The 23,435-nt window shown below is 45.6% G+C and overlaps 2 protein-coding genes across 5 annotated transcripts in view; one reads left to right on the top strand and one right to left on the bottom strand.

Moving 5' to 3' along the window:
- Positions 1 to 8,590, top strand: part of DNAH3 (dynein axonemal heavy chain 3) — a 103,452-nt gene extending 94,862 nt beyond the window's left edge. Inside the window, exons 58-62 of the mRNA XM_058157163.1 lie at positions 973 to 1,140; positions 2,183 to 2,325; positions 4,189 to 4,393; positions 5,592 to 5,729; positions 8,188 to 8,590. Coding sequence (XP_058013146.1) covers positions 973 to 1,140; positions 2,183 to 2,325; positions 4,189 to 4,393; positions 5,592 to 5,729; positions 8,188 to 8,541 — 1,008 coding nt within the window. The 3' untranslated portion in view covers positions 8,542 to 8,590. The remainder of the gene's footprint in view (positions 1 to 972; positions 1,141 to 2,182; positions 2,326 to 4,188; positions 4,394 to 5,591; positions 5,730 to 8,187) is intronic.
- A 1,581-nt stretch (positions 8,591 to 10,171) lies between these two features.
- LYRM1 (LYR motif containing 1) lies at positions 10,172 to 23,432 on the bottom strand. Of its 4 annotated transcripts, none has more exons than XM_058157159.1 (4): positions 23,289 to 23,429; positions 14,282 to 14,480; positions 12,656 to 12,748; positions 10,172 to 10,525 (listed from the first exon to the last, which is right to left on the bottom strand). In XM_058157159.1, the coding sequence occupies exons 2-4, from the start codon at positions 14,438 to 14,440 to the stop codon at positions 10,409 to 10,411; spliced, it is 369 nt and encodes a 122-aa protein (XP_058013142.1). In that variant the 5' UTR covers positions 14,441 to 14,480; positions 23,289 to 23,429; the 3' UTR covers positions 10,172 to 10,408. The 4 variants fall into 4 exon arrangements, with proteins under 4 accessions (XP_058013142.1, XP_058013141.1, XP_058013143.1 ...); XM_058157158.1 differs by having other exon boundaries at positions 10,173 to 10,525; positions 14,282 to 14,440; positions 23,289 to 23,432; XM_058157160.1 differs by lacking the exon at positions 23,289 to 23,429 and adding an exon at positions 17,791 to 17,910 and having other exon boundaries at positions 10,173 to 10,525; positions 14,282 to 14,440.
- Positions 23,433 to 23,435: the final 3 nt, after the last annotated feature.

Raw genomic sequence — 23,435 nt, 5'->3', positions numbered from 1 at the left:
CACCAGAGTTCAAAGGCCTCAATTCTTTGGTGCTCAGCCTTTCTTATGGTCCAACTTTCACAGCCATCCATTGAAACTGGGAAAACCAGAGCCTTGGCTATACGCACTTTTGTTGGCAGGGTGATGTCTCTGCTTTTTAGTACACTGTCTCGCTTTGCCATGGCTTTCCTCCCCAGGAGCAAGCGTCTTTTAATTTCTTGGCTGTAGTCCCCATCTGCGGTGATCTTGGAGCTCAGGATCATAACCTACATCAATTAGCAACCATGATTTTAAAAAAGTACTGCAGTTTCCAGACTGAGTTGGTCAGTGGGACCAAAGGTTTTTTCGTCCAAGCTTTTGAGCTCATGCTGGAGCCCATCATTAGGAAACTTCTCTTTCTCCAGAATGTTGGCACTGTGTACCATGTGTTATATTTATATAGTTCCTGGTTGTGTGTTAATCAGGGTGTTGATAGCTATTAAGCCATGAATTGTCTATTCCTTATGCTACCACGCCCTCAGCTCCTAAATACCTGATAGGGGGATGGTAAATCAGTACATCTATCGCCTGACAAGAGTCCATATCTCAGGCTTCAATCTTTTCTCTGGCTGTTTTTGTCCCTGCTTGGCCAACAATCTTAGTAGCTGCAAAATTAAATGCATGTCCTTGTTCATTGCAGTGTGGGACTATCAATAAATTCAGCTCTCTACGTCTAATGCTTGTTCGTGCTCTTGTAATCAAACAATCTTTCTAGTGCATGATTTGTCCTCGTAACCCGTGGGCGGCAGGCAATGCCCACTTGCAATTTCAGAAGTGGTGTTTTACTGCTTCTGAAACGTTTTTAATGTATGTATTAAATGTTTTAACGTATGGCGTATATCCTATATTATAAAAGTACTTTCTGACAATCTACCAAACCTGCTCCTCGTGTCCTTGATAAAATATACAGATGTCTGAATTCTTAGCTTTGGATCTGCCTTGTTTTTGTCATAGTCTTACATAGATTACTTAAGAACGCTGCCGATTTCAACCCATCCCGAAATATTCGGCCTTCACGAGAACGCCGACATTACGAAGGATAACCAAGAGACCAACCTGCTTTTCAACGGGGTCTTGTTGACGCTGCCTCGAGAGGCTGGAGGAGGAGGGAAATCTCCACAGGTATCAATATTGTCAAAGAGATGCTTCCATAAATTAGCTCTGGCCTTATCTTTTGAGGACAGTCAGTCCTTGACTTACAACCATTATTTTAGTGACTGTTCAAAGCTATAGCGGCAACAAACAAAGTGAATTAGGGCCAGTGTTCTCACATGACCATGGGGATACTGCTCAATGGTGGGTTTCAAATTTTTTTTATTACCAGTTCTGTGGGCGTGGCTTGGTGGGAGTGGCAGGGGAAGGATACTGCAAAATCCCCATTTCTTCCCGATCAGCTGGGACTTGGGAGGCAGAGAATAGATGGAGGTAGGGCCAGTCAGAATTTTTACTATCGGTTCTGTGGGTGTGGCTTGGTGGGCGTGGCATGGCTTGGAGGGCATGGCTTGGTGAGCGTGGCAGGGGAAGGACACTGTAAAATCTCCATTCCCTCCCCACTCCAGGGGAAGGTGACTGCAAAATCCCCATTTCCTTCCGATCAGCTGGGACTCGGGAGGCAGAGAAGAGATGGGGGCCAGTCGGAATTTTTACTACCGGTTCTCCGAACTACTCAAAATTTCCACTACCGGTTCTCCAGAACTGGTCAGAACCTGCTGAAACCCACCTCTGGTCAATGAATGAACATGCTGTTATAGAGAAAAATAGAGGCAGGAGTGTAAGGTTCTCATCCAGAGGCCCCCAAAGTAAAGCAATCTAGAGCAGGGGTCCCCAACTCCCGATCCATGGACCGACACTGGGCCACAGCATGCCAAAAGCCAGGCCGTGCAAACAAGCAAAGCCCCGTTCATGGGATGCAGGCACCTCACAAAGTGACCCCCTCTGGTCCACGGAAAAACCTCTCTGCACCGAACCAGTCTCCGGTGCCCAAAAGTTTGGGAGCCACTGATCTAGAGGGTTAATTAAAACTCCGAACATTGACCTAAACCTTTGCCACAAAACTCTGAAAAAACAATAGACGTGGAAACGTGTCAAATAAAATGAAAACTAACAAAGCATTCACCATTTCCCAGTGATTTCACTTCTCTGTGCTTCCGTTTCCTAATTTCAGGAAACGGCTGAAGAATTGGCTCAAGATGTCCTTTCCAAGCTACCCCATGATTTTGACCTTGAACACGTGATGAAATTGTACCCAGTGCTGTATGAGGAATCCATGAACACGGTTCTCAGGCAGGAGCTGATCAGGTTTAACAGGTAAAATTCTGCATGACAGGCCTACATAAACGGGAGGGTGTCAGGACATGGTCTTGAGACAGAGTTATTTCAAAACTGCTTGTGATTTAGTAGCTGCTAATCAACAATAGGAACATGGTGGCTCAGTGGCTAAGACGCTGAGCCTGTCGATCAAAAGGTCGGCAGTTCAGTGGTTCGAATCCCTAGTGCCACGTAACAGGGTGAGCTCCCGTTACTTGTCCCAGCTTCTGTCAACCTAGCAGTTCGAAAGCATGTAAAAAATGCAAGTAGAAAAATAGGGACCACCTTTGGTGGGAAGGTAATAGCATTCCGTGTGCCTTTGGCATTGAGTCATGCCGGCCACATGACCACGGAGACGTCTTTGGACGGCGCTGGCTCTTCGGCTTTGAAATGGTGATGAGCACCGCCCCCTAGAGTCGGGAACGACTAGCACATATGTGCGAGGGGAACCTTTATCTTTATCTTTTACCTTTAATCTACCATTTCATGAGATCAACAAGGGTACTCATGTCAGAGCTTTTTATTATTAGCATAATGCAGTCAGCTTCCTTTTCTTTAGAAATGTTGGATTTATTGCAGTGGTTCTCAATTTTGGCAACCTGAAGGTGTGTGGACTTCAAACGCTAGCTGGGGAAATTCTGGGAATTGAAGTCCGCCCCTCATCAAGGTGCCAAGGTTGAGAAACACTGGATTATGGAGCAACCCACAATTTTGGAACCTCAGCAGTTTGGAGGAAGGAACAACTATCCAAAGTAACACTTAATTTGCATATATTTGCATTTATTTATTTTGTCAAGCATTTATAAGATAACAGGTAAAAGTATAAACATAATTTGGATACATGAAAAGAGTAAGCAAAAAAGAATATTAGGACAGGGACGGTAGGCACGCTGGTGTTCTTATGCATGCCCCTTACAGACCTCTTAGGAATGGGGTGAGGTCAACAGTAGACAGTTTAAGCTTAAAGTTTTGGGGGTTTGGGGAAGAAACCATAGAGTCAGGTAGTGCATTCTAGGCATTGACCACTCTGTTACTGAAGTCATATTTTCTGCAATTGAGTTTGGAGCTGTTTACCTTGAGTTTGTATCTATTATTTGCTCGTATATTGTTGTGGTTGAAACTGAAGTAGTCATTGACAGGTAGGACATTGTGGTAGATAATTTTATGTACTATGCTTAGGTCAGACTGAAGTTGACATAGTTGTAAATTGTCTAAGCCCAAAATTTGGAGTCTGGTGGCATAAGGTATTTTATTGTGAGCAGAGGAGTGGAGGACTCTTCTCATAAAATATCTCTGGACTCTCTCGATTGTATTAATGTCCGATATGCAGTGCAGGTTCCAGACAGATGAGCTGTATTCGAGTGTTGGTCTATCAAATGTTTTGTATGCTGTAGTTAGTAGTACAATATTACCAGAGAAGAAGCATACCGGTTATACTTATATACAGGGTAATTATCTATAAATATAAATACTATATATTTATATATTTATATATTTATATAAATGTTTTCTGAGGTTTTCGCGGGTGTTTGTATGTAGGTCTTTGGTTATTTGGGTTTTCTCCCGCGTAAAATTGGAAGTGTCTTGGCGACGTTTCGACGAAGTCTCATTCGTCATCTTCAGGCTTCAGCTTCGTGCTTCTGGGAGCAACGTCCTTCTTTGCTCCCAGAAGCACGAAGCTGAAGCCTGAAGATGACGAATGAGACTTTGTCGAAACGTCGCCAAGATACTTCCAATTTTACGCGGGAGAAAACCCAAATAACCAAAGACCTACATTTCTATATATATATATATATATATATATACATATAAATGTAAATACAGGGTAGTTATCTCACTTTGGGGGTATTTTGTTTTCCTCAGGCTTACAGAAGTGGTCCGAAGCAGTTTGATCAGCCTGGGCAAAGCCATCAAAGGCCTGGTGTTGATGTCTTCGGAACTGGACGAAGTTTTCAATAGCATGATCGTGGGCAAAGTGCCAGCTATGTGGGCGGCCAAATCCTACCCATCACTCAAACCCCTGGGGAGTTACGTGACCGACTTAGTGACACGGTTGGTCTTTTTTCAGGTAACCTTAAAAGTCTCACGTTGGTTAATTTGGTGCTCTTGTCAAAAATCATCATTGCAAGTCATCATCCCCTTGGAGATACAGGACGTTCTCGACTTACAGCGGTTCGTTTAGTGACCGTTCGAAGTCAGAACGGCATTGAAAAAAGGGACTTTTCTGCCCTTACCACCGTTGCTGCATCCCCACGGTCACGTGATCAAAATCCAGACACTTGGCAACTGGTTTGTATTTATAAGGTGGTTCAGGGTTCAAGGGTCACATGATCCTGTTTCTCTGCCTCACTACTACTATCAGTCTCTGGAGGCCCTGGAGTCCGCACATCACTCCCAGATGGCCCTGGCCCCACCTCAGCCTCATCGCTGTCCGACTCCGTTGCCAGCTCCGTAGGCTGCTGGGGGACCAGAACAGGTGTTTCTAGATGTCGGGGTGAAGCACCATCATGTAGGAGATGTTTTGATGAGCGTATCAATTTCTCAGTTACGCTATGCTGCTTCAATATTCACCTTGGCAGAGGAAACTCAGTTGCGTCCTAAATGAGCTTGCCTACAGCCAGGATCTATAGGGGTGAAGATGCTAAGGATTGTGAGATCTTGAGCAGAGTCTTCCCAAGAGGCTGGCAATTTCTGCTTCTGATATCTGAACAACGATCCATATACGGTATCTCCTACTAATTAAATGATGAAAATGTCCCAGTTTGCATTCCTTGCTAGAGTGATTATGGCACTTTATGCGCTTGGTTCATTTAGAAAACTGATCCTAATTGATTGATTTAGATGCTTTGTTATTTTGGGAGAGCCAGAACAAGCAAATGTCACCAATAATTAATTAACCATAAGTATATTGAATTTATCCTGGCTAATGGGTTTTCAATCTGTTGGGTTTGTTTCGTCTACCGAACTCCATTCTTAGGCAGCTGCAATATAACCTAAATATCATTAAATGTTTTGGAAAAAAAATATGTGACAATTCAATTTTCGATTGTTTTCAGTCTCTTGGCTTTTTTTATTGCATATTACAATTTAGAAAATGCAGCAAAGTTTTCTGCCAAGCTAGTCATACCTCACTGGTATTATTCTTAATCCTTACAACCTGGCACTTCGGACAAAAGATTAGAAATTCAATCATCCCAGTATTCTTGGCGGTTGTCATTTTGATGCTCCATTTCATCAAAATATTTGTTAATTCCCGTTCACCTCAGGAATGGATCAAACACGGCCCCCCGAATGTATTTTGGATCTCTGGTTTCTATTTTACTCAGTCTTTCCTGACGGGCGTCTCTCAGAATTACGCCAGAAAGTATACTATCCCAATAGATCATATTGGATTTGAATTTGAGGTAAAGTATATATACAAATAATTTAATTGTGTTTACAAAGAGTATTGTTACGGGACAAAACCAAATGTGGAAATCAAACATTAATGGGATCTAGAGGTTGGTTCCAGTGAAGTAGAGAAGTGGAATCCGCAGACTAAATTTTGATGGCAACAAGATGGCGTCCGTGGCCATAATGTACCTCATTTTCGTGGTGAGGTACATTATTGGCTTATGCTTTGCCTGGTTTTGTAGTTTGAGATGCAAAACAATAAAAAGCATCTTCTGGGAAGGAAGGACGGAAGGAAGGAAGGAAGGAAGGAAGGAAGGAAGGAAGGAAGCAAGCAAGCAAGCAAGCAAGCAAGCAAGCAAGCAAGCAAGCAAGCAAGCAAGCAAGCAAGCAAGCATCAACTTAAGTGGTGGGAGAAGGACCTAGAAAGCTCAAGAGAGCCCAGTGGTTAATGAAACAGCCCAGGTGTTCATGTCAATCATTGCCGCTTCTAGAGAAATAGATGAGGTGGCAATTGATGGGAACTATCGTCTTATAGCATCTTGGAGATTTGCTACAAAAATAATTAGGCTTGGGGGACAGGTAGCTATGGATACTAGCCCAAAAGCAAGCCACAAGATGATGACCCTTCTGAAAATATCCCAGATATTGTTTCCCTCCTCCTCCTGCCCCCTTCCTTCCTTCCTTCCTTTCTTCCTTCCTTCCTTCCTCCCTCCCTCCCTCCCTCCCTCCCTCCCTCCCTCTAGCTGAATCCCTCCCTCCCTCTAGCTGAATTCCTTCCTTCCTTCCTCCCTCCCTCCCCCCCCTCCTCCTTTTGATTTCTAGACCTCATACATATATTCATCATACTTAACTGGGTACCAGGCAGCAGCAAAGCACCTCTGCTATAAAATGTGGATGGTGGAAAAGAAAAAATTTTCTTTTCTGAAATATTGATTTCTGAAGCCAGGTTCTCTAGAGTTCACTCAGAGTTGTTGAAGGCTAGAAATAGAGTGGGGCCCGTTCTGACTTAATTGATCCCTCAGTGTTGGTGGATAATAATGCGCCGAATATTAAATAATGGATGGCATTTATTAACGCCGGAGAGAAAAATGGGGGAGAAAAGGCTCAAGAGAACTCTGCTCTCAGAACAAGCCTCCGGGGAAATGCACCAAAAAGAGTTCAAAATAAATAGGTCCAGAGAGTACTGCAGCTGAAAATATAATGAGCAGATGGAGATATCGGAGTTTATTGGGTGGAAGGGGCAAAAAGGGAAAATAAAGTAGGTTAGTTTCATTGGAGAAAGTTTTCACGATAGGATTGGCTTGCCCCACAGGCTGGCAAAAGGGGCATTTCCGGATTCTGTTGGACAAGGAATTTCAGTTGGCGAGGTCTGGGAGAAGAGCCTTTCTGAGGAGTCCTGAGCTTGGTTGTTTTCTTGCAGATGTTTCATGACCCAACTAGGTGACATCATCAGTGCTTTAAGGGAGTGGGGTTGTGATGTGGAGAAGGAGGACTGTGGGGTCCTTGGTATTCTGTGGGCTTGGTTGTTTTCTTGCAGATGTTTCATGACCCAACTAAGTAACATCATCACCTCTCCTAAGCAAACCCCACTCCCTCCTAGCACTGATGACATTACCTGGTTGGGTCACAAAAGGAAAACAACCAAGCTCAGAGAGCACCAAGGACCTCCTCCTCTGAAAACCCCACCCCTTCCTAGCACTGATGATGTTATTTAGTTGGTTAATGAAATGTCTCTAGGAAACCAACCAGGTTCAGAGGCCACCAAGTTCAACCCTGAACTACAAATATTATCACCCATCATGAGTTTTTTCTGACACACTTCCTGCCCTCTGGAACAGGGGTCTCTCCAACCTTGGCAACTTTAATCTTGGCAGACTTCAACTCCCAGAATTCCCCAGATTCTGGGAGTTGAAGTCCGCCAGGCTTAAAGTTGCCAAGGTTGGAGACCCCTGCTCTGGAACACTGTGCCCCACTTCCCACCCTGAGATCCACATCCACTCTCTTGGCCTTCTGAAAGTTGAGACCCAAAGCTTTAATCCTGGTTTACCAATCCCAGTGATGGCCTTTACACCAGAGGTGGTATTCAGCCGGTTCTGGCGAACCGGTAACTCTGATGATCAGCTGGCCCCGCCCACTTGCCTCGCCCTATCCTGTCCTTTATTTCCTGCTTTTTAGCTCATCTTAATCATGCGGCACAGCTAATTCCCACCCCCCCTCGCTGTTCTATTTACCGTTGCTGACTTGGAAGGTAAGCAGCCGAGCTTCTAAATGCTCCATTTTCAGCGCTGGGTACAAGCGCTTTAGCCACATGGTCACCAAACCGATTCTTAAACCGGCAGCATCCCACCACATGGAGTAAGCCAATGCTTAGTGCAGCCTATGAACCCCCATCGCCCACTTCCTTCGAAACCAGGGACGTGGGCTGACACATTGTTTCTTCCTTCTCATCCCGTCTGCTCCTCCTCGTAGGTGATGAAGGAGGAGCACACCATGAAGCGGATGCCCGAAGATGGTGCCTACGTCAAAGGCCTCTTTCTGGAAGGAGCCCGATGGGACAGGGAAACCATGCAGATTGGCGACTCCTTCCCCAAAATCCTTTACGACGCTTTGCCCATCATTTGGCTGAAACCCGGCGAGAGCGCCAAGTTTCTGCACGAGCGGATCTACTTGTGCCCCGTCTACAAAACCAGTGCCAGGAGAGGCACCTTGTCCACCACCGGCCACTCCACCAACTACGTCCTCTCCATCGAACTTCCTTCTGATCTTCCCCAGAAGCACTGGATCAACCGGGGCGTGGCAGCCCTCTGCCAGTTAGACGACTGAATTGTACGCGCAAAACGAATGCATGTATTCCCGCAGCTTTCCATTAAAATATCTAAGCTTTGACCTTGTCCCTAGTTGGAAATGAAAACCGGCAGTCTTAAAAGACCTCTTATCCTTCCGTGTTTGCCCTCTGGCTGCGTAATTGCAGAGTTGGAGAAGTCAAGCTTTGCAATAACGTAGCTGTTCTGTTTCCCTCCCCCAATACTCCCAACAAAGAATCAGTCAAAGGCCTTCTCTTCTACTTTATTTACATAAATAAATGTCCTGGCCACGTCTACCCACGGGCCTGCCAAGTTTCTGGAGATAACGAGGAAATTATAGATAAGGCCAGAATTACTCACGAATATATTCTTCCGTCCATTGATACAGTTTGCCCGTGCAAATTCATTGCTTTGTCCAAGACAAAAAACCAGGAAGTCCCGCCTCCTATTTATAGTCTCTGCAGATGTCACTGCATGACCATCATTCCTTGGCTTTGTCCCAACGCTTCCTCTGCTGCGCGCGCCGGTCATGTCTACGCAGTCTTGCATCACTCCAAAACTGTTCTTGGGGCATTGCCAAATCAGAAGAAGGATCAAGAGAATCAGGCCTTGCCGGCCCCTCCTCCTCCCTTTGAGTGGGTGCCAGGGAGGGAGAGGGCCCAAGAGAAGCAGGGCTTGCCAGGTCTTCTCCCTCACTTTCTGAATCATCGAGTCCAGGAGTCCGGGTCCAGGAACCTGGGTCACAACAGTAGCTCTGGGTCGAGATCCAGATTTGAACGGCGAAAGGTGGGTCAGATGCCTGCCAGGAACCTTTGAAGGCAGCCACATCTTTTCCCAAGATTGAACAGCCGTTTCTCTGCTCCTTCTGAGCAGGCCGGGGGGGGGAGGGGGAAGTGCATTTGTTTTTAAGCAGGGGTAGGCTGCTAGGGGTTCGGGAGAACCTCTAGCTAAGATTCTGTGCAGTTTGGAGAACCCCCAAATCCCACTCCTGGCTGGCCCTGCCCCTCCCCTCCCCTCCCCTCCCCTCCCCTCCCAGGAGTCCCCAGGCAGCCTGTTTTGGATGCAGGTAAACGCAGGGCACACGCAGAGACTCGGGGAGGGCAAAAAATGGGCCCGTTTCTGGCCTCTAGAGCCTGAGGAGGCCGTTTTGGCCCCCCCCGGAGGCTCGAGAAAAGCCTCCGGAGCCCGGGGAGGGCAAAAAAGACCCCCTGAGTGTGGTGCAGGAGGCCAACTAGGCCACACATACTGTGGCCACACCCACCCAGCAACCGGGCAGAGAAGCCCTGGCTAAAATTTTTGAAGCCCACCCGTTTTTAAGATGCTCCCAATGGATCTAATTTCTGCCAAGCAAAGTCCACGGGGAAGCCCGATTCACTTACCAACCACGTTACCAACTTAACAACTGGAACGATTCACTTAACAACTGTGGCTAGAAAAGTCGTAAGATGGGGCAGAACTCAGGTAACTAATGTCTCACTTAACAGCATAAATTTTGGGCTCAGCTGTGATAGTAAGTTAAGGACCACCTTTATCTTTTTGGGGGTGAAATATAATTTCAAATTTTAGTTAAGAATTCGGTCATTAAGTGAGGAGACTGTAGGAATATCGATAACTCGTGAGGATATGTGCCCAAGTAGAACATAAGACTGATCAGACCTTGATTTTTTTTTCTATCACATTTTTTTTTATTTTCCCACAATGCTTCTTTCTTTCACACAAGGCAGATGTAGCTCCTCTTTCTCATCTCTCCTTGGGACCAAGTGGATTCCCGACCTTGAGGGGAAAAAAATCACCTGGTGGTAACCGTACCAATCTCCTTTTCACCTGTAGTCTTGCAAAGTGCACCAGTCAGGTAGACGATATCGACCCCCAAGCTTGTTCAGGGGTTATGAAATTTCATCATGAGATTTCAAATAAACTGGTTTAGAGATTTTCCTTAGCTTCTCTTGGTGTCGAAACGCCCGGGCTTGTGGCAGAGCGAGGCCCATGGGTGGCAAATGAATCTGTACGGTAAGAAGAAAAGAAACCTTCCTTAAGAAGAGAGACTCTGAAAAACATCCAGACCTTATTCAGATACCTTGCTTAATCATGCGTCTCTTTTTCCCCCCCAAGAACACTTTCATTTTAAACCAGAAGGTAAAAGCCAGAGGTGGTATTCAGCTGGTTCGCACCGGTTTGCATGAACCGTTGCTGGAAATTTGGCCAAGGTTGCCGAACTGGTAGCGATAGCCGACTGGCCACGCACCCAAACCGGTCCCCCGGTCGCCGCTCGCTCACCCCGCCTGCCATGTTCGTTGCCGCCATGTTCTTTGCACAGGTGCACCCCATTGCCTTGCAAGTCCAATGGGATGCATATGTGCGAAGAACATGGTGACAGCAGTAGCTTTTTCTGCGACCTCCGGTACTTTTCGGCAGCCTGCTTCTTTGCCAGCCGCTTTGTAGCAGCGGCGGCTGGGTGGGGGCTGCTGAAAACTCCGGTCAGCTTGCCTTCTGGACTCTGGACCAGAAGGTAAGCAGCCCAAACAAAGAGTCGGTGGTGCGGGAGGAAGCGGGGCTAGGGACGGGGCCGTTAAATGAGGGGTAATGGGGGCGACTGGCGGATAGCGGGGGTAGATAGGTGGAAATTCCAAAAATTTTCCTACCTTTTCCTGTGGGCGTGGCTAGGTGGGGGTCATGTGACTGAGTGGGCATGGGTGTGAATGCCGTCAAGTTGGCCACGCCCACTCAGTCACATGCCCCCCCTAGCCATGCCCACTGAACCAGTAGTGAATATTTTTGAAACCCACCACTGGTAAAAGCTAAAACAAAGTAACAGGGACAGTAAGAAAGGAAAAAGAAAAAAAAATAGAAAAAGCAAGGTAGCAATAGCACTTAAGACTTATATACCGTATCGTGGCTCCCGTATGACACCTATCCTGCGCAGACTGCACTGGCTACCTGTGGCCTTCCGGGTGCGCTTCAAGGTCTTGGTAACCACCTTTAAAGCGCTCCATGGCATAGGGCCGGGTTATTTACGGGACCGCCTACTGCTACCGAATACCTCTCACCGACCCGTGTGCTCTCACAGAGAGGGTCTCCTCAGGGTGCCGTCAGCGAGGCAATGTCGTCTGGCGACGCCCAGGGGAAGGGCCTTCTCTGTGGGGGCTCCCGCCCTCTGGAACGAACTTCCCCCAGGACTTCGTCAACTTCCGGACCTCCGAACCTTCCGTCGCGAGCTTAAAACACACCTATTCATCTGCGCAAGACTGGACTAGATTTTAAATTTATTGGTTTTAAATGGGGTTTTATTATTTATACTGTTTTTAAATATTCGGCCTTGTAAAATAAGTTTTTTAATTGTCATTTTAATCTGTATTTATATGTTTTTATCTGCCTGTGAACCGCCCTGAGTCCTTCGGGAGATAGGGCGGTATATAAATTTGATTAATAAATAAATAAATAAATAAATAAATAAATAAATACCACTTCACAGGGCTTTCCAGCCCTCTCTTAAGCGGTTTACAGAGTCAGCCTCTTATTTATTTATTGTTTATTTATTTATTGTTTATATTTATATACCGCCCTATCTCCCAAAGGACTTGCCTTCAACAATCTGGGTCTTAATTTTACCGATTTCAGAAGCATGGAACGCCGAGTCAACCTTTAGCCGGTCAGGATCGAACTACCGAACTCCTGACAATTGGTAGTATGTAGAATTAGATGCATTCTAACCACCGCGCCACCGTTGTTAATTTGAGTTGCACCCATTTTAATGACCTGTGTGTTGTGCCTTGTTTTGCCACAGTTCAGTGAATCGCTTCCGTGAAGTGCATCATTCGGTCATTAAGTGAGTGACCTTCCTTGTCAAAGGCCGGCATTTAATAAATCAACACATGGGGATCACCTGATCCCAGGGCACTGCAACCAACTGCACACATACTGGTGGCCACATGCCTGGGTTTTTTTTTTTGACACGGGACTGTGGGGATGCTGCAGGGGTCATAAACGCGAGGACCGGTCACTTTTCTAAGTACCGTGGTAACTTCGAACAGTTACTAAAGGAAGGGTTGTAAAAATCAAGGGCTGCCAGTATCTCTGCAAACTATTGGCAAGACAGAATCCTCTGGATCGAGAATTAACAGATTCCTACTTACAGGCCTTGGATACGGGTTGTGATAGTGAAGTCCTAGCTCTATTCTCGCCTTGCACTCTTCTACGCACTGTTTAATCTGCTCAGGATCTGTTAGCTGGTCTTGCAAACAATACAGAAAAAAGAAAAGGAAAGTTAGAACAGAAAAGTGCAAAGGTTCTGAAGAACAGGCAGGTAAGTTAAAACTTCCCCCCCCCCCAAATTACCTCGTGAATTCCACCCCTCTCCCCGAAAGATTTCAAAGGAAAGACCTTGATCTTCCTGGAAGGATAGATGGATGGATAGACGGAAGGAAGGGAGAAGGAGGGAGGAAGAATATTGATAGTGAATGAGAGAGCAAGAGGAAGGAAGGAAGGAAGGAAGGAAGGAAGGAAGGAAGGAAGGAAGGAAGGAAGGAAGGAAGGAAGGAAGGAAAGAGGGGGGAAAGAATAATGACAGGGAATAAGAGGAAACGAAGGGATGGAGGAAGGAGGGAGGAAGAATATTGATAGTGAAAGAGGGGAAGGGAGGGAAAGACGGAGGGAGGGAGGAAGAGGGAGAAGAAGCTTCTTAGATACCCTTCTGGAGCCACCTCTTCTTCTCCAGCCTTCAATGAACAGAAAGCTGGATCTGTGAGGCCTTTGGCTCTTTCAGCCCTGCTGAAAACCGAAAAAGTCGGCGTGTCCCCACAAAGCAACATTTGGCACTCAAAAAACAGAACCAAAGGAGAGAAAGGTATTTTCTCACCTCCCTGGATCATCATCATCTTCGTTTAATGACCCCATAATTCCTTGAGGGTGGAGTCTGGGCAACTGACTGGAGCTAGCAGAGTATTTACTGGCCAGATGCCCTTCCTGAGGCCAATGCAGAGTTCTGTTCAGCAGATATATTCTTCACTATGCCCAGAGAGAGAAATACTCACTTCTAGCAATAGCAAGTAGGGACACGGTGGCTCAGTGGCTAAGATGCTGAGTTTGTTGATCAAAAGGTTGGCAGTTCTTAGCAGTTCGAATCCCTAGTGCCGCGTAACGGGGTGAGCTCCCATTATTTGTCCCAGCTTCTGCCAACCCAGCAGTTCGAAAGCACGTAAAAAATGCAAGTAGGAAAATAGGGGCCACCTTTGGTGGGAAGGGAACAGTGTTCCGTGTGCATTCGGCATTGAGTCATGCCGGCCACATGACCACGGAGACATCTTCGGACAGAGCTGGCTCTTCGGCTTTGAAACAGAGATAAACACCGCCCCCTAGAGTCAGGAACGACTAGCATATATGTGCGAGGCGAACCTTTACTTTAGCAATAGCAATGGACTTAGATTTATAGACCGCTTCACAGTAATTTACAGCCCTCTCTAAAGCAGTTTACACAGTCAGCCTGTTGCCCCCAACAATTTGGGTCCTCATTTTACCCACCTCAGAAAGATGGACGGCTGAGTCAACCTTGAGCCTGGTGAGATTCGAACTGCCAAATTGCAGCAGAAGTAGCCTGCAGTACTGCACGCTAACCACTGCCCCACCGTGGCTCTACCTAGGATCGTACTCTCAGCCTCCTGATTGTGAGATGAGACACCTCCCTGGATGCCCACCCCAAATCCCACTGATCAAAAAAAACACACACACAAAAAAACACCCCTCCAGACCAAATGCTAACTCACAGTTCGATTCTTTCGGAACAATGTTTTGGCTTCGCTGATAATATAGTGTTTTTCTTTCTCCGTCTCTTTCATCTGTCCCGTTGCTGACCGCCATGTTTTAGCTATTCGGAATATTTTGCGGTAAAGGCCAAGGACTTCTTGACGAGTGATTGGTGTCATCTGGAGAAAGGAGAGAAGATTCCCGGGTGAGCATTTGCGGCTGTGAAAAAAACCAAAGGGCTCTCAAACAGATGGATATTTTCACATTTTGCTCAAATATTTTCAAATATTTTTCCTGGCTCCATCTGCAAACATGGAAAGAACCGGCAAAAATGGAGGGGAAACCCCCTCGAGGAAACTATAATTATCTCCCAAATGTGGGTAAATAGCTACTTTTTTTCCATGTGCTAAATTTAAGGCAAGAAAATACCCAGCTGATATCAGCATTCGTGAAAATATACCCAGTCCCTTCCTTAAAGATAAATAAAATACAAGAATCAAAAGCAAGATTTTCAGAAGGGGAACAATGAAAAAAACCCAAAAACCCAAAACACAACCAAGTATAATAACCACAGAGTTGAAGAGAGTGATGTGCACAGAATTAAGATATGGTTCATCGATGTATCAATGCTACCTCGACTTAACGACCACAATTGAGGCCAACATTTCTGCTGCTAAGTGAGACATTTGTTAAGTGAGTTTTACCCCATTTTACAACCTTTCTTGCCACAGTTGTTAAGTGAATCATTGCAGTGGTGAAGCTACTAACACGGTTGTTAAGTGAATCTGGCTTCCCCGTTGAAATTGGCTTCTTGGAAGGTCGCAAAATGGGATCGCATGTCCCCGGGCTACTGCAACTGTCATAAATATGAGTGTTGTGCCTCGCTCGCCCCCCTCTCCGCAGCCGGGCCCCTCTCGTCTCCTGCCGGACGCTGATACTGCAGAAGAATGTCTGGCATGCCTCCAGCCCCCAGTCCTGGCACCATGCCCGGACAAACGGAGCAGCTGGGCTCCTCCCCCACAGCATGTGAGCCTGGGGAGTGTGAAGCCAGTCACAAGCTGGAATTGCCGGCAGCTGGAGGCTGGAGGGACCCACGCTTCTGGAGAGTTGAGAGGTGACGTCAGCAAAAGGAAGGGCGGGGCAGGCCTGGATAAGTGCTGAGTCATGGAGCCACACCCCATGGCCTATATAAAGGATCTGCTTTCTGGCATTCTTTGAGTCAGGCAAAGTCTAACTTGGATTGCTGAAGTCACATCCTGGTCTCCTGCCTGCCCTGAGAACTCTGACAGGACTTTGGCAAAGCTGCAGAGGCTTCGCAGCCACGCTTGATACGGACTTCCCCGACCCGGCCGTCAGAGGAGGAGTGGGACATGACAATGAGTCAGTTGGCAAGCGCCTGGATTTTGAGCCTGTGACCACGGAGATGCTGCAAAATTCACTTAACGACTGTCTTGCTTAGCAATGGAAATTTTGGCCTCAATTGGGGTCGTATGTTGAGGACTACTGTTATCATTCCTCAGAGAAAACTATGGAGGAGACCATCTTGGTAGATGCCAATGCTTAAAACATGCTGTTGTGTCTGCACCCCCCCCCCCGAGCCGGGCCCCCTGCCAGAAAGTGACTTGGAAAGTGAGAGGGAAGGGCTGTCAGGACTTACCTCGGCAGCACCGGCTTCCCTGGCTCAGCTCCAGGAGCCAAAGGCAGGCCAGGTGGAAGAGATAACGAGGCCTCCGTCCCCTGACTCTTTCCCCCTCCCCCAGGCCACGCCTGTAGACCCAGTTGATGGCAATCAGGCCTGGCTGGACCCTAGGTTTCGTAGGCAGGAGAGGTGGGAACAACAGAAGCAGGGGTGGGGCAGGCCTAGGAAGTGCTGAGCCACTCATGGGGCCACACCCCACAGGATATAAAGGCAGCAAGAGCTGCTGTGCCTCTTTGTAGCAGGCAAATCAACTGCTTAACTGAGAGCTGAAGTACTGAAGTTTGTTCCTGGGTGACTCATCGGCGTCGAGGGAGATAACAGAGACACTTGGCAGACGCTCGCTATTTTGCTGCCAGAGCTGATAGTGCTGGCTAATTAAGCCATCACTTGGACGGAGGCGAGGGGGGACAGAACACATGCTTTCCATTTGCATCCAAGGCATGGCGAGTCCAAGCTAGCATAGACGCACGCAGAAAGCAAGCCTCACCCAAAAATGCTGGACAAATCCATCTTTTTTTTTTTTTCAATGAACAAAAGCAACGTCTGTTGTCCGGGGCTGCTGAGCTTGCCATGGCAAAATATTCTTGCAAACGAAATATTGTGGTTTCGTTGTTCATGATTTCAGTTCTGCACCCGATGAGTACAATGCTCCCTTTCTTAAGTGTTCTCAAGGAAAAGTATTGATGGCCTGGCAAAGGTTTCACTGGGTCATATGCTAAATCATGCTTTAACACTGGTTTACTAAATAAATTGCATTTGGCTCAGGACACAGAAGATGGATTTGATCTGTCTGTCTGTCCTTCTCTATCATCTACCCCCCTCTCTTTCTCTCTCTCATTCTTCTTTCTTTCTATATCTATGTATCGGGTCAGTCTGCCCATCTATCTGTCTTCCTATCATATTTATCATCATATTTATATGTGTAATAAGTTATTAAGCTAGGCCCAGTAAAGCACATTCTTTTTTATTTATTTATTTTAGTCTTGTAACGATTAATTTTATTCCTTAAACAATTGTTTCTAGAATAGAATAGAATATAATTTTTTATTGGCCAAGTGTGATTGGACACATAAGGAATTTGTCTTGGTGCATATGCTCTCAGGGTACATAAAAGAAAAGATACGTTCATCAAGGTACAACACTTACAACACAATTGATGATCAATATATCAATATAAATCATAAGGATTGCCAGCAACAAGTTATAGTCATGCAGTCATAAGTGGAAAGAGATTAGTGATGGGAACTATGAAACGATTAATAGTAGTGCAGATTCAGTAAATAGTCTGACAGTGTTGATGGAATTATTTGTTTAGCAGAGTGATGGCCTTCGGGGGGGGGGGGACATTTAGAACATTTTATGTTCTAAAACATAAAATGCAACAACAATTTCTTTAGAAATTACAAATTGTATTTACTGGCTGGTGCACTATATACTGTATAAAAATCCTATTTCTTCTGCTAGCTTAAGATTTGAAATAAACATTGTTTATACATTTAATAAAGCACATTCTCATTCTCTCTTTCTCCTCTCTTTCTATATCTATGTATCAGACATGCATAGCCTATCTATCTTTCTATCATATTTATCATCATATTTATATGTGTAATAAGTTATTAAGCTAAGGCCAATAAAGCACATTATAGTTTATTGTTAAAAACCAACCAGCATTGGAGTTTGTTCTTTTAATAATTTAATTCTCCCAGGAATCCTAATAAGGAAAAATAACATATATTGCAGCTATTCCTGCAAAAGTCATCTTAAAGTCACTGGAGACATCTAAGCTGGGTTTAACAAAGAGAGCAAGCCCGTTTAGGAAGCATTCCTTACCACCAAGGATATCTTGATAGCCGCCTCTTTATCCCTCCTTAATCCTGCACAGAATTATTATATTGTCAGGGCGGCAGAGGAATAAACCAGATGCCCAATCTTCATGTCTGCTTAACTGACCTCGTTTGAAAAGGCAACCCATTTTGTTGTCTTCAGACAACATAACATTTAGCTGAAGTAATGACCCTCAATTGTTCTGCAGCTGGAAAAGGTGACAGATGGTTGTGTATGTGTGTTTTTTTTATGGGATGGTGCATTTAGCCGCAGAAAAGAAATCTCCTTTGGCCAGATTCATCCCTCAAAAGTGATTTGAGAGCCACTGCAGGGCCAGATGGGGTATAAATAAGTTCCTATGACATTGATATGGGTATGGGAACTGGGTATGTCTAGTTTAATGAAAAGAAGGACTGGGGGAGACATGGGCCTCTGGTGGCTCAGCAGACTAAGTCTGTCTGTTATTAATACAGCTGCTTGCAATTACTGCAAGTTCAAGTCCCACCAGGCCCAAGGTTGACTCAGCCTTCCATCCTTTATAAGGTAGGTAAAATGAGGACCCAGATTGTTGGGGGCAATAAAGTTGACTTTGTATATAATATACAAATGGATGAAGACTATTGCTTAACACAGTGTAAGCCGCCCTGAGTCTTCGGAGAAGGGCGGGATATAAATTCAAATAAAAAAATAAAAATAAAAAAATGATAGCAGTCTTCCAATATCTCAGGGGTTGCCCCAAAGAAGAGGCAGTCAAGCTATTCTCCAAAGCACCTGAGGGTAGAACAAGAAGCAATGGGTGGAAACTAATCAAGGAGAGAAGCAACCTAGAACTGAGGAGAAATTTCCTGACAGTGAGAACAATTCATCAGTAGAACAACTTACCTCCAGAAGCTGTGAATTCTCCAACACTGGAATTTTTAAAGAAGATGTTGGAGAACCATTTGTCTGAAGTGGTGTAGGGTTTCCTGCCTAAGCAGGAGTTGGACTAGAAGACCTCCAAGGTCCCTTCCAACTCTGCTATTCTAAATTTGATGGAAAGGGGAGTGAGAAGACTTGAAAAGATCACTTCACTCTCGGACAGCTCACTTGGCCCAGGGAAAAAATTGCCTTTTTTTTTCCTTGGAGAATGGGTAAGTTGGTATATTAGCACAGGAGCAGGAGGACGTATAGTCTTTAACTTACATCCATTTGTTTAATGATGGTTCAAAGTTACAACGATGCTGGAAAAGTGACTTAACAACCGGTCTTTACACTTACGACCACCACAGCATCTGCATGGTTACATGATCAAAATTTGGATTCTTTGCAACTGCCAGGTATTTACGATGGTTGCAGTTTCCTGGGGTCATGTGACCGCCACCTGCGATCTTCGCAGTGGACTTCTGACCAACAGTCAATGGGGAAAGCTGGATTCGCTTAACAACCATGGCAAAAAAGACCGTTGTGGCTTTTTTCTTCAGATACGAGTGTTTTGAAAATCGCCAGGGTCAGAGACCAACTGTTGTGACTCGCCTCCCTCCTCTCCTCAGCCGGGCCCCTCTCCAACTGGGCCTTTTATCAGACTCCGAGTCTGATAATGAAGATGAATGGCCTGTCATGACTCCAGCCCCCGGCCCTGGCCCCATGCCCGGAGAGGATTCAAGGAATGAAAGGAGAAGCCCGATAAACCTCACTCATACAGCGTGTGTTCCTTTGGCTCAGCCTTCAGTAGGAAGCCAGCCAGGTGGTGGAATTACCCGGGCCTACTCCCTCTGACCCCTCCCTTTCCCAGACGCTGACAGCAGATCCAGCTGAAGACAATTCAGGGTGGGTGGACCCTCACGTCCGGAGATCTGAGAGGCGACGCCAGCAGAAGGAAGGGTGGGGCAGGCCTGGATAAATGCTGAGTCATGGAGCCACACCCCACAGCCTATATAAAGGACCTGCTTTTGGCATTCCAACCTTGAGTCAAGCAAAGTCTTATCTAGTTTGCTGATATCGGACCCTATCGCTGAAGTCACAACTTGGACTCCTGCCTGCTCTGATAAACCTTGAAGGAACTTGGCAAGCTGCAGAGGCTTCATTGCCAAGTTTGTTATGGACTTCTTTGACTGGTTCGTTGGAGTGGGAGTGGGACACGACACCAACTCTCTACTCCGGACAAGCACTGTCTGGGAAATTCTGGGAGTTGAAGTCCACACATCGTAAAATAGCCAAGTTGGAGAAATGCTACTATAGTCCAGGGGTCCCCAACTCCCGGTCTGAAGACCAGCACTGGTCTGCGGCATGCCAGCAACTGGGCTACACAAACAAGTGAAGCCCCATCTGCAGGATGCAGGCAGCATGCAAAGTCACCGTTGTGACCCAGACCCAAGTAGGTAGTAGGAAACTCTGTCAGTGTAAAAACAAACAAACTTTATTAAAACAGCTGAGAATTAACTCATTCTCAGCGTAGTTCAACTAAATTAAAGCAAATTCCTCCCAACACAATTCCTCAGTCCTATCATCAACCTTGGTCCAATTAGGCAAACTGCCAACGGCCTTTCTTGGCAAAAATTCAGAAGACACCGATACGAAATAAATGCAGCAAGACAAAGCTACCAATGTTGTTTTCCGGCAAAGAGCCCAAACGCCGTTGCTGGTCTTTTAAGACTTATGGGAGGGGCCAATCATCTCTTGGCTCTACTCCCGAATCGTCCTCTTTGCTTGAGCTGCTCTTGCCTTCTGGCAGCTCTTTTCATGTGTGCATTAGGAACAGGCTCCTCCTGTTCCTCTGCCTCACTACTGTCAGCAGAGCTCTCACCCGGGCCTTCCCCAGCCTCCAGGACTGGCCCATGCTGTTCCTCAGCCTCATCGCTGTCTGACTCCGTTGCTGGCTCCGCGGGCTGCTGGCAGACCACAACAACAGCTACACCCCCTCTGGTCCATGGGAAAAACTTTCTCCATGGAACCGGTCCCTGGGGCTCAAAAGGTTGGGGGCCGCTATGCTTGGCCAACAGCTAAACTGATTTCCCCAGTTTCAGGAATGTAACACCTTCTCTTGAAACTTCTTCATTTCCTCTTTTAGCCCATTGCCCTCGGAAAGGGACACTGTTCCCTTCCCACCAAAGGTGGTCCCTATTTTTCTACTTGCATTTTTTTTTAGAGTGGTTTCGAACTGCTAGGTTGGCAGAAGCCAGGACAAGTAACGGGAGCTCACCCCATTACATGGCGGCACTAGGGATTCAAACCACTGAATTGCCGAACTTTCAATCGACAAGCACAGTGTCTTAGCCACTGAGCCACCTTCACAATGCCCCCTATGCGATACTAAAAAAACCCCCCACTGAATTTGCAACCGCCTCCAGCAATAAAATTCATGATGTGCTGATGGATTTAATCTGTAGCCAAATAAAAAAAGATGAGTAAAACTGAGCAATTTGTCTCCAGGTTTTTTTTTCTCTCTCATGGAGTTCATGTTTTGTGATTTCATGCTCCATTCCTTCCTGCTACCTACGGCTTTGATTGAAGGCAACTGAGCCCATTGAAGAACTATACAACTATTGGTGGTTTGTGGGCTGCAGCCAGAAAACCACAGCAAGCAATACAGTTCTTTGAACGTGGGTTGTTTCTTCAACGTCTAGACCGTCTTTTGAGGCAAACACGTGGGTGGGCTCTTGAATGCAATGCCTTTCAAACTCCTGTGTCTAAATTGATGCTTTTGTATAATTTCATTACGGCATTGATTAACAAGGTGTCTGTCTATGAACAACCGGCTGCTGCCAATCAGCATCTGGTACCAGCTTCAAAGATTAATAAACTTTATTATATGCTTATGGAATCTCATACTCTGCAGGGTTTTTTTTATTTTTTTTATTTGCATTTATATCCCGCCCTTCTCCGAAGACTCAGGGGCGGCTTACACTATGTTAAGCAATAGTCTTCATCCATTTGTATATTTATATACAAAGTCAACTTATTGCCCCCAACAATCTGGGTCCTCATTTTACCTACCTTATAAAGGATGGAAGGCTGAGTCAACCTTGGGCCTGGTGGGATTTGAACCTGCAGTAATTGCAAGCAGCTGTGTTAATAACAGACTCTCTTAGCAGTCTGAGCCACCACCGACTGGTTCCTTCTAGATACAAGGGCCATATTTTCTTGGGAAAAAATAAAAGAACTTGAAAAAAGGGGCAAATCTGAAGGAGATTTGTAAGGATAAAAAAAATGTTTTGCAAAGAAAAATTTAAGAGCCAAGCCGAGAAAAACAAAAATGGTTATTTGAATAAAGTGGTACAGTCAACTCAATGTCTCTGTTTTTTCCTACGAGTGTGAAAGACTGTGCATTAAACGGTACCAATGGGAGAAATTAAATGTCCCAAATAAAGGGCAACAGTAAGTTTTTGAAAAAAATACTATCTAAAGCAGCGATCTCCAACCTTGGCAACTTTAAGCCTGCTGGACTTCAACTCCCAGCATCCCCCAGCCAGCAGGCTTAAAGTTGCCAAGGTTGAAGACCCTGATCTAAAGGGCAGGTGTTTTTTTTTTCTTTCTCAAAAGAAAGAACTGGCTTTTATAATAAAGGGCATATGGTCACTGTACCATACATTATGAATTTGGGTCTCTTCCTCCAATGACAGTTGCCATTATTTGGGTGGGTCATAGGGCGGAGAATATACAAATTTTCTTTTGCGTATAACTTGCATCTTTCTTATTTTATGACAAAATAAAAGCTGTTTAAAGGCCGTTTAACAGGGATTTAAATTCGACCTTCAGCTGTCTGAAGCCCCACCCCTTAGTCTTCAGGCCCCACCCCTGCAATGAGGCCCCACCCCCAGCTCTAAAGCTCCTCCTCCAGGATGAGAAGCATATCCATCCATCCATCCCTACCTACCTACCTACCCAACAAAATAAAATAAAATAAAATAAAAATATAATATAATATAATATAATATAATATAATATAATATAAATCTTATTGCTAAGGAAACTAATATATAATATAATATAATATAATATAATATAATATAATATAATATAATATAATATAATATAATATAATATAATATAATATAATATAATATAATATAATATAATATAATATAATATAATATAATAATATAGAAATCTTATTGCTAAGGAAACTCGTGAATGCTTCTAGCAGGGGCGCACAATTGAGTCCTAGTTTAGTTCAAGTCTCATTGACAGCACTGACGCCATCTTCCCACCCTGTAGTGCCCCCTATCGGAGAGGGCAAAAATACCAACGCATGCGCCGCTGCTCTCTGACGGTCTCGTTTAGAGCCGTGTGGGCGATACCAATATAGATACAGACGGGGGGTGGTGGTGTTTCACGTCTGCCGTGCCTCCTCTTTTCAGGATGTTCTCTTCGCCTTTGGGACAGACGCTCCTCTCTCCTCCCCTCTCACCTTTACGGATTCACCTGCAGTTTTGCTCCCAACACACACACACACACACGCACCCCTATGGACCCGGAGGGTATAGTTTTCCCCCTCTCCCCCAACATAAATATTCGCCCTCACTCACCTTCGCAAGACGATGAAAACGAGGGGAGGGGGGAAGAAAAAAAAAGAGAGCCCCCAAAGCCAACCTCCAAAGTGCCCTTACGCTGCGCGCGGCGTCAAGCGCGCACGGGGAGCGCGTCCTACGTCACCGCGCCGCCAGCTGACTCCC

The sequence above is a fragment of the Ahaetulla prasina genome, chromosome 14 (assembly GCF_028640845.1).
Source record: "Ahaetulla prasina isolate Xishuangbanna chromosome 14, ASM2864084v1, whole genome shotgun sequence".
Lineage (NCBI taxonomy): Eukaryota > Metazoa > Chordata > Lepidosauria > Squamata > Colubridae > Ahaetulla > Ahaetulla prasina.
This window is presented reverse-complemented; position numbering and strand designations above follow the sequence as displayed.